The sequence below is a fragment of the Cervus canadensis genome, chromosome 1 (assembly GCF_019320065.1).
Source record: "Cervus canadensis isolate Bull #8, Minnesota chromosome 1, ASM1932006v1, whole genome shotgun sequence".
Classification (NCBI taxonomy): domain Eukaryota; kingdom Metazoa; phylum Chordata; class Mammalia; order Artiodactyla; family Cervidae; genus Cervus; species Cervus canadensis.
In genome coordinates, this window is record NC_057386.1 from 97,406,576 (window position 1) to 97,424,827 (window position 18,252).

Below are 18,252 nucleotides of genomic sequence, written 5' to 3' on the forward strand. Positions count from 1 at the left end.
CTCACTGCTGCATAATAGATAAAATCAAAACTGCTTAGTGTGATAGAAAAAAGTCTTTAAATATTTTGTACAGTCCAGCTTAGTTTCCTACCACTTTCTGCTCAGTTAAATTGGCTTTCACCAGGACCTGAATGCACCTCAGTATTCCAACCTCCAGGTTTTTGCATGGGTGCTTGCTTCCTTCTACCTGGAAAACACTTTACTTCTGGTCCTTCAGGTGAACATCTTTAAGATTCTGCTCAGGAAAAAAATCAAGGAATTACTGTATAGCAGAGGGAACTATACTCAATATCTTGTAATAACCTATAATGGGAGAGAACCTGAAGAAGAATGGATATGCAAAACCGAATCATTTTGCTGTACGCTTGAACCTAACACAATGCTGTAAATCAACCAGACTTTTTTTTGGGCTGTGCTGGGTCTTGGTTGCTGAGCACAGGCTTTCTCTAGCTGTGATGATGGTGGGGGCTACTCTCTAGTTGAAGTGCTCAGGCTCCTCACTGCGGTGGCTTCTCTTGCTGCAGAGCGTGAGCTCTAGGTGTACCAGCTTCAGCAGTTGTGGCTCATGGGCTCTGGGGCACGGGTTCACTAGTTGTGGACAATGGACTTAGTTTCTCCTCGGCATGTGGGATCTTCCTGCACCAGGGATTGAACCTGTATCCCCTGCATAGGCAGGTGGATTCTTAACCACTGGACCACCTGGGAAGCCCAACTATACTTTTAAAAAAGATTCTTTTCACATGTCCTTCTTTCATGACTGGGAGAGTTAGGCGTTCTCACAGACAGCACTTACAGCATCATATTAAAACTTTTCCTGTCCCTACATTCTCTTCTGAAGGATGTGAGCTCTTTCAGGGCAAGATCTGGGTTTCCCAGCATATAGCTTAGTTTTGGACTAGTTACTCTTTTTCCATCCCTACTGGTAGACTATTAATAGACTGAAGATCTGTTTTCATATTTAAGTAAAAGGGGCAGGATGATTCCAGTTCCTTGTACGGGAAGCCAAGTAAAATATTGATCATGCTAGTGAGGCAATGTGAAAAACAGATTTAGAAGAGTCCACTAGAATATTAAATCTCAAATGACCATGTTCAGCCATTTCTGGTGAGAGTGCTGACTTTGGCTACTAAAGCAAATTCTGACAACTATTTCTTTCATCATCAATCACGTAATGGAGACCATTTGGCTTAGATCCTAAGTGACAAGAACAAAGAACATTTTCTGTTTCGTTTTAGGAAAGTTGGTCTAAACTTAACTGGACTTGAGGTCTATTTCTGAATGGGCTCAGCAAACACATTGTCACCTTGAGTAGTTGCTTTAAAAGCATAGATTAGGGCTTCCTTGGTGTTTCAGTGGTTAAGAACCCGTCTTGCAATGCAGGGCATAGAAGTTTGATCCCTGGTCCAGGAGGATCCCACATGCCTCGGAGCAGCTAAATTTGTGCACCACAACTCCTGAAGCCTGTGCTCTACAGCCCAAGAGCCGCAACTACTGAAGCCCACACGTCTAGAGCCAGTGCTCCACAAGAGAAGCCGCAACAATAAGAAGCCCGGATGCAGTAGCTAGAGAGCAGTCCCCACTTGCTACAACTTGAGAAAGCCCATGGAGCAAAGAAGAGCCACCACAGTCAACACATACATAAATCTTATTAAAAGAAAACTAAAAAAACACAAGTAACAACAACAAGCATGTAGCAAAGTTTCTGCCACTATTTAAATTAAAAAAAAAATTTTGGCTACACAGTGGGGCATGTGGGATCTTAGTTCCTGACTAGGGATGGAACTCATACCTTCTGCAGTGGAGGCTCTGAGTCTTAACCACTGGATCACCAGGGAAGTCTCACCAGAACTGTTTAAACTCTACCCTGAGAAGTGAATCTGACTGTTGCTAATTTTGCGCTCATTAATTCTGTCAGTGGGATCAAGCTAGAAGGGGCACAGAGCATAGTCCAACCTTCTTTCAAAAGGAGAGTCACTCATTTTAGGTCTAGACCCATCCATTTAAGGGACCTTCCTTAAGGAAGGATGGACCTTAAATGGATGGACCTTCCATCCATTTAAGGGACCTTCTTTACTCAGATGGTAAAGAATCTGCCTGCAATGCAGGAGACATGGGTTTGATCCCTCTGTTGGGAAGATTCCCTGGAGATGGGAATAGCAACCCACTCCAGGATTCTTGCCTGGAGAATTCCATGGATAGAGGAGCCTGATGGGCTACAGTCCATGGGGTCAGACAGAGTCAGAAAAGATTGCGCAACTAACACTTCCATGTTCATCCATTTAAAACCATTATCTCTTAGAAAACATGCCATTTTCATCCTTGTAAATCTGATTTTTCAGGTATGGGATTTGACAGGATTTAGGTAGGACTAATTTTTGGTGTGGGGACCCTCTCTGCCCCTTTGTAGCTCTTTCTTTTACTTCTGAACCTGGATTAGCACTGACTGAGGACTAAGCTGTCCCACCCCATGCTCACCACTGGTTTCTTAAAGATAAATTTGCTGTCCTTCTCTAGCAGTGGGTTAGAGCAGTGTAGGATGTATTTTATTTGTTAATTTCTCCTGACTTAATTCTTTCTTGCACCCATACCTTAGGGCCACCGTGCAAGTTAGAATTTGGAGAAACTGCCTTTTGGTATTCAGATTGGAGTTGCAAGTATGATAAAACAAGGAAAATTATGGATCCCTTGACTAACTTGTATTTTAATGGCTAGATAATACCTTTTGAGTCACCTGCATGTACTGCTCCCCGCTGCTGAGAATAAAACAATTTCCTATATATGCTGATGGTATATTCATTTGTCAGACACCAGGAGTCATTACAGCAGATGTTTGGTTCTGATACCTAATGAGATTTTCTTGTGTGTTTTGTGAATGGTTGGTACTGTCTACCAAAAAATGTTTCAAGCCCATGGTTATGGAAAAAATGTTGGGGCTTCAATTGCTTGTTTACTGAAGTTTTGGAGCAGAATGCTGGATTTGTTTTCTGAGGGATGTTTTTGCCTGTGGCATGTATGTTTTCTCCACTTGTCTTAGTATGCAGGTAAGGTGTCCTGAGCAACATTTTAGTTATATTCTTTTTTATGGAAAAGTTTTAATGAATCCAAGTTCTGCCCAGCTAATTGTCAAAACATGTAGTTCTGTTCACTCTCCAGATTCTTTTCAGAAAACAAAAAGTCAAACTAGTGGCTAGCCCAGACTTTAACAAAACCCCAACTGAAGAAATTAAGCCATAAAAAAAAAATAAAAACTGTCTGAAGAGCATGTGCTTCCTCCACTGTCTTAAGTATATTTTATTTGGAGAATCAACTACTATGTGGCTTGACCACAAGGCTTTGATTCATCAGAGACTTGCTTTACTGTCCTTTGGAACTGTGTCATTGATCTTAAAAAGAGATGTTATAAATAGCTGTCTCAAGCTGCTCTCTTGACCATTATTACAGGTTTGGATGTTGTTATACATGGCAGTGTCTAATCTTATAGATCCAATATTATCCTTTGGTTTCAGGACCACCAAAGTGATGTCTTGTTATCTCCTGATCTCTGAATCCTCACTCTCTAAAAAGCTTAAAGATAAATTTGCTATCCGTCTTTAGTAGTGGGTTAAAGTGATGTAAGATATATTTTATTTATTAATTTCCCCTGGCTTTATTCTCCTTCACAGCTGTTTCCTTTACTTCACTTTCCTCAAATATTTATTTTATAGTTTCCTTTAACACATATTTGTTAAGCTTTCAGAATTCCTGAAATACCCGTGGCTCGGGGTATACAGAAATAGTGCTGTATGTGTAATCAAACTTACAAAATATATGTGTAGTCAGACTTACAATTCATCTAGTTTCTGGAGAGGTGCAAACGTATTTTCACTAAGGTGATTAATTTTGTTTTTCCTCATTACCCTGAAAGTAAACAGAAAAAAGATGTTGTAGCTTCTGGAGGTAACTTACAGTGAGTTATTGGAGAGAAGATTAACAACCTGCAAAAACAAAGATAATTATGTATAATGCATTTCCATATCAAGATACGTTGAAATAGTATGATAAATTATCCAAGCTCATTTTAATCTTAAATTTCCCCAATCTTTTAATGGTGATAAAAGTAAAATAGTGTTCACATTTTAAAGTGTTTTAGGGAAGAGCTCCACAGGGATAAGAGTGAAAAATCTTGACCCTTGAGAATACAGTCTGAGTATCAGCACAACTGTTAAAGTGGCCTGTGCAGTCTTCATGGTATGTCTGTCTAACAAAATATACCCCCACACCCAACACCACAATAGCACTCATGCACACTGGGTAGTTGCTGTGATTTAAAGTGGAGGTGCTGGAAGATGTCTACTCTAAGCTGGACCAACTCAGAAGATCTCTGATTTGCAATGCTGAATCAGACTGTAAGGCCTGACAGTTCATTTCTGCACCGATCTGGTATTATGTGCTAGCAACATGGATTTAAAATAAGACAGAGCGGCATAGGAGAAATTATATTTGATAACATTCTAAGGTTTATCCTGGTGGGTGTCACAATCATATCCTCACAGATGTGAACATTCTGCAACTTTTGAAAAAAAATTATAATTAATTTTTTTCCACAACCTTTGCAGTAATAATTCTCATAGAGTAGCACTTGATCTTGGTATTTCTCAAACTGCCATCCAAGGACAGATTTTAGGTGGTTTATGAGAATTTTTTCCACTAAATTGGGTATTACTTAAGTTTGAGAAAAGTAGGTCTCATGTAAGATAGTACCACTGTGATGATTCATGTACTGATACATTGTGAATCTGTGGTTACACCTGCTTTGAACTTCAGTAATTTTGCCATTGTGCTTCCATTTCAAAAAACTTCATACTGAGAGGGGACATTTGCTATCATTACTGTGCATGTGTATGCCAGATTCTGTTCACATAAATGATTCATTTCGTTTGTAAAGACATTGTAAAAACATTACTTCAAAAGGACAAAACATTACTTACAAAACAGTTAAATTACTGCAGGAAATAAAAGTCAAATTTCTTAAATTATGGATATGGTTGCCTTCAAAATCTCTGAAATACAAAAATAAAAGTGACAAAGCTAAATTTTAATCACAAACAGAAATAAATTGGTTAAGAATTATTTAAGTTTTCTCATAAAATATCTTTCCCCCCACATACTGTTTATTTCATATAAATTCTCATATAATGTAAGTGTAGCCACCTACCTAATAGCTGAAATGATATATATATATAATGTTTCTTTTTTTCTGTGTTAATAGTAAGAATGCTTTGAGTGGCACGTGTATCAGGTATTCATATGGATACATATGCTATCCTAACTAATGTGAAGAGAATGAAAAAATCACATGAAATACTTATGTTGTGGTAAATACCACAACTTAGCATGCAAGCTAAGTCACTTCAGGCATGTCTGACTCTTTGCGACCCTATGGATTATATTCCATCAGGCTCCTCTGTCCATAGGATTCTCCAGGCAACAATACTGGTGTGGGTTGCCATGCCCTCCTCCAGGGGATCTTCCCAACGCAGGGATCCAACCTGTGTCTTCTGAGGCTCCTAAACTGCAGGCAGATTCTTTACCACTGAGCCACCAGGGAAGCCCCACCAACTATATAAACAGATACCAAACAGTGATCCATGTTAAACATCTGTCCAGAGGTCCAGAGGTCCCCATGACATTTCTCTAAGTGGTGTACTTTTACTTGCTCAGAAGATCCTACTATTGTTGCAGAAGTTGCCACTGCCAAAATAAAGTTTAACCTCTACTTCCTTTGCCTAAACACTCCCCAGAAAAACTTCTCAATAGCCTTTTACCACTGAGAACACCCTTTCTTGTTTTAGTGTATGGCCACATAGGCCAGTGCAGAGGGAAACCCACAACTGCCCTTGGCTCTCCACTCCCAATTCAGGACGCTGTGTGCAGACCTGATTTGAGCTCCCTTGCTGTGTGATGCTAGGTCACCAACAGGAGTCTGGTCTGAACATCAAAACTGGTCAAATAGTTGATGTTTTATTATCCCTACTTCAGAGTTATCATGAAGGTATTCTTCTATTGTCTTTTATCTGTCGTTAGGCTTATGGTGGAAGTTTGTGGAACAGAGTAAGCTGAGCTCAGGAATACACTTTCAGAAATAGATGCTGGCTCTTAAATCTATTCATTTTACCCCAACACTTTGCTGACTGGTCACCAAACCATGGAGAGCCATTCAGGAACAATTGGGACTAAAATACATGAGCTGAAGTGTGACACAGCTACTAAAATCATGAGCATTGATAGATGTGCCTTTATTCTGCTGGCAAGGCTGTATCTGGGATAGTCAGTTTTATTTTGACACTGCAATAAAAACAGATGCAGACAAATCAAAGTCTATCTGAAAAACCTAGAAGGCCAGCAAGTAAGGGTTCTAGAAATCAAGTCAATGGGACGAAAGCATGTATTTATCACAGAGAAGAGCAAGTCAGAGAGACATATTTGAAGTCAGGCATAGGGTTTTTCTTTTTGGCATTATATTGCAAAATCAAATTTACTGGTTGAAGGACACAAAGCATTTCAAATTTAAGCTCACAGCCCATGGTGTACAGAGACTAAGCTTTTTATTACTATAGTGATTTAGCAAGGGCATATACTGTAACATACCATAAGAATTCTATAGACAGGATTTCTGTATTATATGGAATATTGTATTAAAATCTTAAATTTTGATCCTAGATTACCCTTTTAAAGACAAACTTCTATTATTTTATTAAGTTGGAAATGAAACACATATATTGGGTCATTAGGTTTGGCCAAGGCTTTCGGCCTTCCATTACATAGGCTGTCAGTGACAAAAACTGTTCATTTCTTTTTCCTGTTTTTGTTGCTGTTACCATGAATCTACCACCAAGGGGGTGACTCTCTCTTGAACCTCACAAAATATCTTTAGGAGAGTTGATGTTCTTTTCTTGTTAGCTACACTTGTAACTTTTTTTTTTCTATTAAAGTAGCAAAAATATTTCATTTAACATTCATATTAATTTACTAATTTGTAAAAGTCAGAAGAGGTATAAACTAGGGAATTTTGATTAAATTGTTGCATTCAATGTTGAGTTTATTTCAATCTTTATTTGTGAATTTGCTTTGGATTTCTTCCTAAAATTAGAGGTATTAGTTCCTGATATTCAGGGATCAGGTATACAAATCTGCTGCTTGTTCCAGGGCCCCACGCTCTAAGTGACTCAAGGGGGTGTTTTGCTTACTTGATTCCTGGATCACTTTTCCAACTTAATGAGCCTCTGAATTCTAACCACTTAATTTTTTCCTTTATATATAGCAGGACTTGTTGAAAATGAAAATTTGGTTCTTGGATCTGAAGTACAATAATAGAAAACAAAAATAATCTTTCCTGCTCAGCTCCCTCTCTCATCCCCTAGTGGCATTGTAAACATGCAAATCTCCTCTATCTTCTTCCTTCCCTGCCTTTTAAACACTTCTGGCTCTTTCACAGAGAAAATCTAGGCAATGAAGGCAGGAAAAGCCTCTGCCTTTCTGCCCGACATCTGTAATTTACCTGAATGGGCCCCTGGTCTCCTACACCCAGTGTGTAATGACCCTCCTCTTGTTTTAGGCTAATCCTATGTTTTCTGAGTTTGGTTTGTGAATTTGCAAACTCCAGGAGATAGTGAAGGAAAGGGGAGCCTAGCCTGCTGCAGCCCACGGGGTCACAAAGAGTTGGACATGACTGAGCAACTGAACATGTCCTAAAATACATGGTCAATTTTGGACTGTTTTTCAGCCTTTTTTCACTTTCAAGTTTATATCTATTAGGATTAAGTGCAGCTACATAGAACAGAGGGCTTCCCAGGTGGCTCAGTGGTAAAGAACCTGCCTGCCAATGGAGGAGACACAGGAGATGCAGGTTAGATTCCCTGGGTTGGGAAGATCCCCTGGAGAAGCAAATGGCAACCCTTCCCAACCACTATTCTTGCCTGGAAAATCCTATGGACAGAGAGGCCCATGAGGTTACAAAGAGTTGGATACAACTTAGTGACTGAACAAGTACTCTCGCAGGCATGCACATAGAACAGGAACCAACTATGATAGCATAATATCACAAGGATTTTTTTTTTTAAATTGAGGGTTATGTAGTCCAAGGCTAGACTGGTAATTTTACCAAGTTGTTAGAAACCCAAGATCTTTCATATTCATCGTTCATATGCCCTTGTTTTCGTAGTCCAAGAAGATTCTAAAGCTCAAGCCATCATATTCATCTTTTCTGGATAAGAAAAGAAAGGAAGGGTCTGCCTGTTTCTCTATAAGGGGATTTTCCAGAAGTTCCACCTGATACTTCTTCCTCCTCATTAGTTAGAGCCTAGTCATGTGACTGTCTGGAGCAGGGAAGTCTGGGAAAGTAATATTTCAGCTGGATACACTGCCACTCCAAACAAATCAGTTCTGTTGTTGAGAAGGGACTTGGCAGTTTGATATGTGCCAATCAGTTAACTCATTAACAATGTTATTTAGGTCTGCCTATGGTTTTTTGGTTTTACATGATCTTTCACGGGAACGAAAGAGGCTGATTCTTATCTCTTACCAATTACATGTGTTTTTTTTTCTTTTGTTTTGCTGGTTAGATGCATCTATTCGGCGCATATATACTTCTAATATAATATCTTATATTGGAAATTGCATTTATTTTTTATTATTTTAAAAATAGTTATTTATTCCTTTGGCTGTGTAGGATCTTAGTTGTGGCATGTGGGATCTTCATTGCATCATACGAGATCTTTCCTTACAGTGCACAGACTCTCTGGCTGAGATGTGCAGGCTTCGTTGTTCCACAGCATGTGGGATCTTAGTTCCCTGATCAGGGACTAAACCTGAGTCCCCTGAATTGAGATTCTTAACCACTGGACCATCAGCTAAGTCCCACACTATAGCATTTATATGCCCGTCTTTGTACTGCTTAATCCAAATTGGCCAGAATTCTACTATTTAGAAAAAAAAAGTCTGGTTTTTTTTTTTTTTGGTTTGCATTTACATAGCATACTTTGGAGCAGTCTTTTATTTTTAATCTTTCTTAATCACTTAGTTACAGTTGCATTTTTTTTTGTAAATAGTGTTCAGTTAGGTTTTGCTTCATGAGCCAATCTGAAAATCTTTTTTTCTTTTTAGTAGGTAATTTTAGGCCACTTATGTTCATTGACAAGGCTAATATATCTGACCTTTGCCTGCTATTTAAAAATATTATTTTATATATATATGTAATTTAAATAATACAATTATTGGAGCTGTGTGTTTTCTACCACACTGGATTAAATAAACTTGTTGAAGTACCTTCACCTTCTGGGACATTTTTTTTTTTTGTTTTTTTTTTTTGTCACCTTCTGGGACATTTAGTAATTTGCTGTTCTTTCTTTTATGTACCTGTTAGTTCATATGGCCAACTGATCACCTGTAAGAGGTACGTCTCATCTTATTAGATACACAGGTAAGAAAAGTTACATTCACTGTGTCCTTGGCTCAAAGCAGCAGGGGCTTCTTAGTACACAAATCTTGGCAGAATCAAGTGTCTACTATTTTATATATTCATATTAATATTAAAAAGCAGTGAAAGGACCAGATTGCCTGGATTTGACATTCTGTGCAGAAGGATAATAGGAGGTTTTGCTTTTGCTTTTCCTCATCTGTAGTAAGCTACCCTTGACAGAACTGGCTGAACTGTTCCAAATTTGCTTCAATGCATCCATATGCGATAAAGGAAAGCGAAGTCCATGAGACTCTGTTTCCTCATTTCCCATCATGTGTGTCTCTCACCTGTTCTTTCAGGAATGATAGAGTAAACCATCTTTTCTCCAGTTTCATCAGATGGATCTTGACCGGGTCCTACGGTGAGGACAATGTGGTCTGCAGTCTCACTGTGTTGTCCAACCTTGGTAACTGTCCATCTGGTGCTGAAAAGCTCTGCCCCACCTCCCATACAGTAAGGAGAGAATCCATTCATGGCAACATCCTTCCTCATGTCTGCTGAAGGCAGTTCTTTGATGCCCTCTAGCTGGTCTGCAAGCATCCTCAGAAAGCCACCTTATCTTTTTGTTGCAACAGCTGTGATTTCCATCTGCGGGAGCAGCCGCCGGCGGATGCCCGTCTGCCTTTGTGGTATCAAAGCCCCAAACGCGAGCCCCAAAATGGTGTCCTAAAGGAAATCTCCCCACGAACTGCTCCGGAGGTGGGGATGGTCGCGTGCGTGGAGTGGGCCAGCCCCTCGGGCGTGTCCGCCTGCTGGATGGTCCCTCTGCCGGCTTCAGCCTGAACTCCTGTCCTCGCCCTCGGCGCTTCACTCCCGGGCCCGCGGCGGGCACCGTGAGTTGGTACAGGCGCCGGTGTTTCTTTCCCTCTAGCCAAGGATGAAAACCTCGACGTCATCGTAGTGGGGCGGCAGGCCCGGACCCCCCGAGGGGGGTTATGTACACATTGGAGCCGAAGTAGCACTCCAGCTTCTGCTGGACCTTCTAGAGCTCATCCTTAATTCTCCGAGGCTAGTGAAATGGAACTGTTGCACCTTTCTGATCAAAATCTTTTCTCAGCTGAAGAAAGTGCACTTTGCCCTCTTGATTTAAAACCTTCTTCTTCCCACGGACACACCTGTAGACATTTTCGAATCTTCCATAGTACATACCTTGGCTGCACAGACTCTTCAGATCTGAGAGCGTGAACAGGAAGTTCAAGGTCATCTCTCTGGATGAGAAGGGGCTTCTGCTCCCGGAATTCCTTGAAAAAAGTCTCGGATTTGATGGGCGAGATTAAACTTTCAAAGAGGCCACAGGGGCTGTCAGAGTTGAAAGGGGAAGGCCCACCGGCTGCCTCCACCTTCGCCTGCTTAGGAACAGTCCCCTTTTCCTTCCCATCCCCTGCAGGCTTCTCTTTCCTCGAGACAAGGCAGTGAGGAAATGCAAACCAGACTCAAGCCCTGTTGAGGGCAGCCTCCCTATATTGTTTTTGTAGGTTAAAAAAATCTTTGTAATTCCATGGCTGATTCATGTCAATGTATGACAAAACCCACTGAAATGTTGTGAAGTAATTAGCCTCCAACTAATAAAAAAAAAAAAATCTTTGAACAAATGGCTTAAAATTTTTATTTCTTCTAATATTTAAAAACTTTGTATATTGTACTGGTTACCTTTATAACTTTATCCAATACACTCTATCTTCTTCTTTTTAGAGAGTAACACTAGTACTTAGCAATTCCTATTATTAGAAATGATGAAATTAGTATATATTGTCTTCCTGTCTTTCCTTCTATCTGTCTCTCACCATAGGATTTTGATCAATTATATGCTATTTATTAATGTTCATCTTAGGAATATCAAATACCCACATACTGGTAGATTTCTTAGTTTTAAATGACATCTTTTGACACCTAGCTATTTTTCTTAGCAGTTTTTTTTTTTTTTTTAATTTTTTTTATTAGTTGGAGGCTAATTACTTCACAACATTTCAGTGGGTTTTGTCATACATTGATATGAATCAGCCATAGATTTACACTTATTCCCCATCCCGATCCCCCCTCCCACCTCCCTCTCCACCCGACTCCTCTGGGTCTTCCCAGTGCACCAGGCCCGAGCACTGTCTCATGGCATCCCACCTGGGCTGGTGATCTGTTTCACCATAAAGATAGTATAACATGCTGTTCTTTTGAAACATCCCACCCTCACCTTCTCCCACAGAGTTCAAAGTCTGTTCTGTATTTCTGTGTCTCTTTTTCTGTTTTGCATATAGGGTTATCGTTACCATCTTTCTAAATTCCATATATATGTGTTAGTATGCTGTAATGTTCTTTATCTTTCTGGCTTACTTCACTCTGTATAAGGGGCTCCAGTTTCATCCATCTCATTAGGACTGGTTCAAATGAATTCTTTTGACGGCTGAGTAATATTCCATGGTGTATATGTACCACAGCTTCCTTATCCATTCATCTGCTGATGGGCATCTAGGTTGCTTCCATGTCCTGGCTATTATAAACAGTGCTGCGATGAACATTGGGGTGCACGTGTCTCTTTCAGATCTGGTTTCCTCAGTGTGTATCCCAGAAGTGGGATTGCTGGGTCATATGGCAGTTCTATTTCCAGTTTTTAAGGAATCTCCACACTGTTCTCCATAGCGGCTGTACTAGTTTGCATTCCCACCAACAGTGTAAGAGGGTTCCCTTTTCTCCACACCCTCTCCAGCATTTATTGATTGTAGACTTTTGGATAGCAGCCATTCTGACTGGCGTGTAATGGTACCTCATTGTGGTTTTGATTTGCATTTCTCTGATAATGAGTGATGTTGAGCATCTTTTCATGTGTTTGTTAGCCATCTGTATGTCTTCTTTGGAGAAATGTCTGTTTAGTTCTTTGGCCCATTTTTTGATTGGTTCATTTATTTTTCTGGAATTGAGCTGCAGGAGTTGCTTGTATATTTTTGAGATTAATCCTTTGTCTGTTGCTTTGTTTGCTATTATTTTCTCCCAATCTGAGGGCTGTCTTTTCACCTTGCTTATAGTTTCCTTTGTTGTGCAAAAGGTTTTAAGTTTCATTAGGTCCCATTTGTTTAGTTTTGCTTTTATTTCCAATATTCTGGGAGGTGGGTCATAGAGGACCCTGCTGTGATTTATGTCGGAGAGTGTTTTGCCTATGATCTCCTCTAGGGGTTTTATAGTTTCTGGTCTTACATTTAGATCTTTAATCCATTTTGCAAAGGTTTTTAATTTTTTGTGGTTGGTGTTAGAAAGGTTTCTAGTTTCATTCTTTTTGCAAGTGGTTTGACCAGTTTTCCCAGCACCACTTGTTGAAGAGGTTGTCTTTTTTCCATTGTATATCCTTGCCTCCTTTGTCAAAGATAAGGTGTCCATAGGTTCGTGGATTTATCTCTGGGCTTTCTATTCTGTTCCATTGGTCTATATTTCTGTCTTGTGCCAGTACCACACTGTCTTGATGACTGTGGCTTTGTAGTAGAGTCTGAAGTCAGGCAGGTTGATTCCTCCAGTTCCATTCTTCTTTCTCAAGATTACTTTGGCTATTCGAGTTTTTTTGTATTTCCATACAAATTGTGAAATTATTTGTTCTAGTTCTGTGAAAAATACCATTGGTAGCTTGATAGGGATTGCATTGAATATATAGATTGCTTTGGGTAGAATAGCATTTTGACATATGATTCTTCCAATCATGAACACGGTATGTTTCTCCCATCTGTTTGTGTCCTTCCTTGTTTCTTTCATCAGTGTTTTATAGTTTTTCTATGTATAGGTCTTTTGGTTTCTTTAGGTAGATATACTCTAAGTATTTTTATTCTTTTTGTTGCAATGGTGAATAGTATTGTTTCCTTAATTTCTCTTTCTGTTTTCTCATTGTTAGTGTATAGGAATGCAAGGGATTTCTGTGTGTTAATTTTATATCCTGCAACTTTACTATATTCATTGATTAGTTCTAGTAATTTTCTCGTAGAGTCTTTAGGGTTTTCTATGTAGAGGATCATGTCATCTGCAAACAGTGAGAGTTTCACTTCTTCTTTTCCTATCTGGATTCCTTTTACTTCTTTTTCTGCTCTGATTGCTGTGGCCAAAACTTCCAACACTATGTTTAACAGTAGTGGTGACAGTGGGCACCCTTGTCTTGTTCCTGATTTCAGGGGGAATGCTTTCAATTTTTCACCATTGAGGGTGATGCTTGCTGTGGGTTTGTCATATATAGCTTTTATTATGTTGAGGTATGTTTCTTCTATTCCTGCTTTTTGGAGAGTTTTAATCATAAATGAGTGTTGAATTTTGTCAAAGGCTTTCTCTGCATCTATTGAGATAATCATATGATTTTTATCTTTCAATTTGTTAATGTGGTGTATTACATTGATTGATTTGCAGATATTAAAGAATCCTTGCATTCCTGGGATAAAGCCCACTTGGTCATGGTGTATGATTTTTTTAATATGTTGTTGGATTATGTTTGCTAGAATTTTGTTAAGGATTTTTGCATCTATGTTCATCAGTGATATTGGCCTGTAGTTTTCTTTTTTTGTGGCATCTTTGTCTGGTTTTGGTATTAGGGTGATGGTGGCCTCATAGAATGAGTTTGGAAGTTAACCTTCCTCTGCAATTTTCTGGACGAGTTTGAGTAGGATAGGTGTTAGCTCTTTTCGAAATTCTTGGTAAAATTCAGCTATGAAGCTGTCTGGTCCTGGGCTTTTGTTCTGCTGAAGCATTTTTGATTACAGTTTCGATTTCCTTCCGTGATTTGGGTCTGTTAAGATCTTCTATTTCTTCTTGGTTCAGTTTTGGAAAGTTATACTTTTCTAAGAATTTGTCCATTTCTTCCAAGTTGTCCATTTTATTTGCATAGAGCTGCTGGTAGTAGTCTCTTATGATCCTTTGTATTTCAGTGTTGTCTGTTGTGATCTCTCCATTTTCATTTCTAATTTTGTTAATTTGGTTCTTCTCCCTTTGTTTCTTAATGAGTCTTGCTAATGGTTTGTCAATTTTGTTTATTTTTTTCAAAAAACCAGCTTTTAGCTTTGTTGATTTTTTGCTATGGTCTCTTTAGTTTCTTTTGCATTTATTTCTGCCCTAATTTTTAAGATTTCTTTCCTTCTACTAACCCTGGGGTTGTTCATTTCTTCCTTCTCTAGTTGCTTAGGTGTAGAGTTAGGTTTTTTATTTGGCTTTTTTCTTGTTTCTTGATGTAAGCCTGTAATGCTATGAACCTTCCCCTTAGCACTGCTTTTACAGTGTCCCATAGGTTTTGGGTTGTTGTGTTTTCATTTTCATTCATTTCTATACATATTTTGATTTCTTTTTTTCATAAACTCTTAAACAGGCAAAAGTTTATCCCCAGATCTAGCAGCCTTTGAGGTGGGAGGCACAACTCTGTGAACCAGAGGGGGGGAAAGGGTCTTCCCTCCTGCTCGACCCTGGTGTGCACCTGTTTTCTAAACTATCCTTTTCATTAACTGTTTGGAAAAGGGGAAAGAGAAGGGCATATTGGGTGACTGCCGTATCTTGTATCTTAACACTTGTTCTCCCAGCACCATGGGAGAGAAGATTCTGCTACGTTTAAGAAGTCAGGAGATTCACAGAGTATTTTTGAGAGCCTCTTGAAAAGTGAAAAAAAAAACATTTTTCACTCGATCGTGTCCAACACTGTGACCCCATGGACTACAGCCTGCCAGGTTCCTCTGTCTGTGGAATTCTCTGGGCGAGAATACCGGAATGGGTAGCCATTCCCTTCTCCAGGGATCGAACCTGGTCTCCCACATCACAGGCAAGTTCTTCACCATCTGAGCCACCAGTGACAACCTCTTAGGAGACGTGATGTACGGGGCTGGGCTGAGGAGAAGCGGGGAGAAGGAAAGCTATCCACAGAGTTTCCTCCCCAGATTTCTGCTTTGGGCACGAGCTTCAGGGTGCTGCAGTAGAAGCGGGGGTCAGGCAGCAAAGGAGAAAGAATTTCTTTCTCTGCAAAGTGGGGGGCCTGAACAGGAGTGTCTTCATGGCACATAATAGATACTTCGTAATGGTTGAATCAATGAGCAAATGGGAAGAAATGGTTCTTTAACTTTAATTTTCAGAAACATTGAGGCTGTCAGTGCTTACTGGTCCTGACTTGATTGGTGTTACAGTCAATAATCTGAAAGTGATGGATTTAAAAGGAAGTGATTGCTCTCTTTCCTTCCATCTCACTGCCCTTTCTGATCAGATTTTCAAACTACTCCATTGTGAAAAATGTCTGGCTTCCAGAGCTCCCTATATTAGATCCTTTTATGAGGACAAGGAACTCTCTGATGTTGTTTATTCACTTATGTCTCTATTTCCTATTCCTAAGACCCTGCCCAGTCTTCTATATACAGCGATATTCATGTTTTCTGTGATCCTTTTGCTTCTACATTTTGTAAAATATGAGTTATTTTGTGTGCATAAATTTATAATCAGCACTGCATTGTGCTACAAATCATCTCGCTATTGTTATTATTTTAATTTTTTTTCCCCCTGCATACTATGATCTACTGCATAACTGAGTGAACATCTAATACCTAGCTTTAATTGCTGCACAGTCCTCCTTGGGGACCCGCCCACTACATGGCATTCACTTTCTCCTCAGTGTTGGACGCCAGATTGTCATTGACATCCCACTCCAGAAACGGTGTTGTGGTGAGCATCCTGGGGCTCATCCCCTTATGGCCATGTGGGATTAATAACACATATGTGCAAAGTTTTATAGTGAACTTAACTAACGGCAGTCCCTTCCTCCCCAGGATGGCTCTGGAGTCTTTCTCCCCGCCAGCGGTAGTAAGGGCTCCTACTTTCTGTCCTGGTGTTTCTGCCAGCTTGGTATCATCTACCTCCCTCCTTTTGCTGGTCCAATGGCCCTGAAGTGACAATCCATGATAGCTTTAACTTACATTTTTTAACAACTTTTTTTTTTTAAGCTGTGCTATGCAGCTTGAGGGATCTTAGTTTCCAGACCAGGGATTGAACCCCAGGCCCTTCGGCAGTAAAAGCACCAAGTCCTAACCACTGGACCACCAGGAGAGGCCCTACATTTTAAAATGAATGTATTTTCCACAAATGGTTTCTCTTTATATGTGGGCTTTTTATATTTCATCTCCTATACATTGAATACTTCTTTTTCTTTTTGCCTATTCTCTATTGGAATTACGGTCTTCTCCTTGTTGATTGCAGGAATCCCATGTCAGTTTCAGACATTGCTCATAATTTTTTCCAAATTTGTCATATCTCTGTTAACTTGGCCGGTGACAATTTTTGTTGAACAAAAATCTTTAATTTTTATAAAATCAAATTGATTATTTTGGCCTTATACTTTATACCTCTGTGATAAAAAGCTTTATTAAAATATTTTATGACAATAATAAAAGGATTAGAGAAAATGTTTTTGATAGTTTTCTGTCAAACAACAAGCTGGAGAGTTCAACATGAATCTCTTCTAATGGCATTAGTCTTCTCCATTACTATGAGTGACTGAAGATTTCTATGGATCCAAGTGGAGAATAAGATTTGATTGTGGCATGTGTTAAAGAGCTTTATCACCTACGTGGAGAAGGTCTTTTGAAGAAATACTCTTATTCCCCATAAACTCCAGCTATCTGACTCAGGGCTGCCTGGCAAAGAAGCTTGGGCTTGCCCAGGGACTGAAGGGTTTCAATGCCGCTATGCCCTCATATAGCCTCCCCTGAGTGACTTCATCTTTTGCATCCAGTCTTATTAAAGAGAGACAATGAGAAAAAGACTGCACTGTGAACGTTCCCACAGTGGTTTATACTTACTAGAATTTTTTTTGTACCAATTGTTGTGGACTGAATGTTTGTATTAGCCACAAATTCACATGTTGAGATCTTAACCCTCAGGATGATGATGTTAGGAGGTAGGGCTTTGGAAAGGTGGTTAGGTCATGAGGATGGAACCCTCATGAATAGGATTCGTATCCTTACAAAAGAGATGCCAGGGAGCTTTCTTGCCCTCTCTACCACTTGAGGTCACAATACTACCATTTGTCTACAGTCTGGAAGAGAGTCCTTAGCAACACCTGACCATGCTGGATCTTGATCTCAGACTTCTAGCTTCCCTGTCTCTGGCATTCTGTTATAAGCTTGAACTGATAAGATACCAGTCATTCACTCAGCCAGAAAAAAAATGTATATTGATCTCCAAGGAAACTGGTTGGTGGAAAAATTCAAATTTAATCCACAGTCGCAATGAGGGGTACAATTAGGTGATGTGGTACATTGAATTTATGTTTATTCAAAACCTCAGAAATTTACTTTATTTGAAAATAGGACTACTGAAGATGTCATTGGTTAAGGGCTTTGAGGTGAAATTATTCTGGATTTAGGGTAGACCCTAAATCCAATGACTTGAGAAGAGGACTCAGAGACACACATGAGAAGGTGGCCATGTGAAGTTGGAGGTAAAGACTGGAGTGATGTTGCCACAAGTAAAGGAATGCCAGGAGCCACCAAAGTCTGGAAGAGAAAGGAGGTACTCTTCCCCAGAGCCTTCAGAGAAATTATGGCCCGCTGAAATGTTGAGTTTTGACATCTGGTCTTCAGAGCTATGGAGGAGTAAATTCCTATTGTTTTAAGCCAGCAACTATGTGGTAATTTGTGACATCAGCCTTAGGAGACTAATACAGGTGGAATGATGACATGATGAATTTTCAGGCTGCAGATGTCCATTGGTTTCTGGACCAGAATGAGGAGGTTCTAGAGACTGAGTAACCCACCTGCTAAGAAAGTTCTTTC

The 18,252-nt window shown here is 39.7% G+C and overlaps 1 protein-coding gene and 1 pseudogene across 1 annotated transcript in view; both read right to left on the minus strand.

Moving 5' to 3' along the window:
* Positions 1–18,252, minus strand: part of RXFP1 (relaxin family peptide receptor 1) — a 100,411-nt gene that overhangs the window by 21,888 nt on the left and 60,271 nt on the right. The window contains exons 10-11 of the mRNA XM_043465559.1: positions 4,968–5,039; positions 3,826–3,897 (exon numbers count right to left, since the gene is read on the minus strand). Coding sequence (XP_043321494.1) covers positions 3,826–3,897; positions 4,968–5,039 — 144 coding nt within the window. The remainder of the gene's footprint in view (positions 1–3,825; positions 3,898–4,967; positions 5,040–18,252) is intronic.
* Positions 9,556–15,494, minus strand: LOC122423827 (annotated as a pseudogene).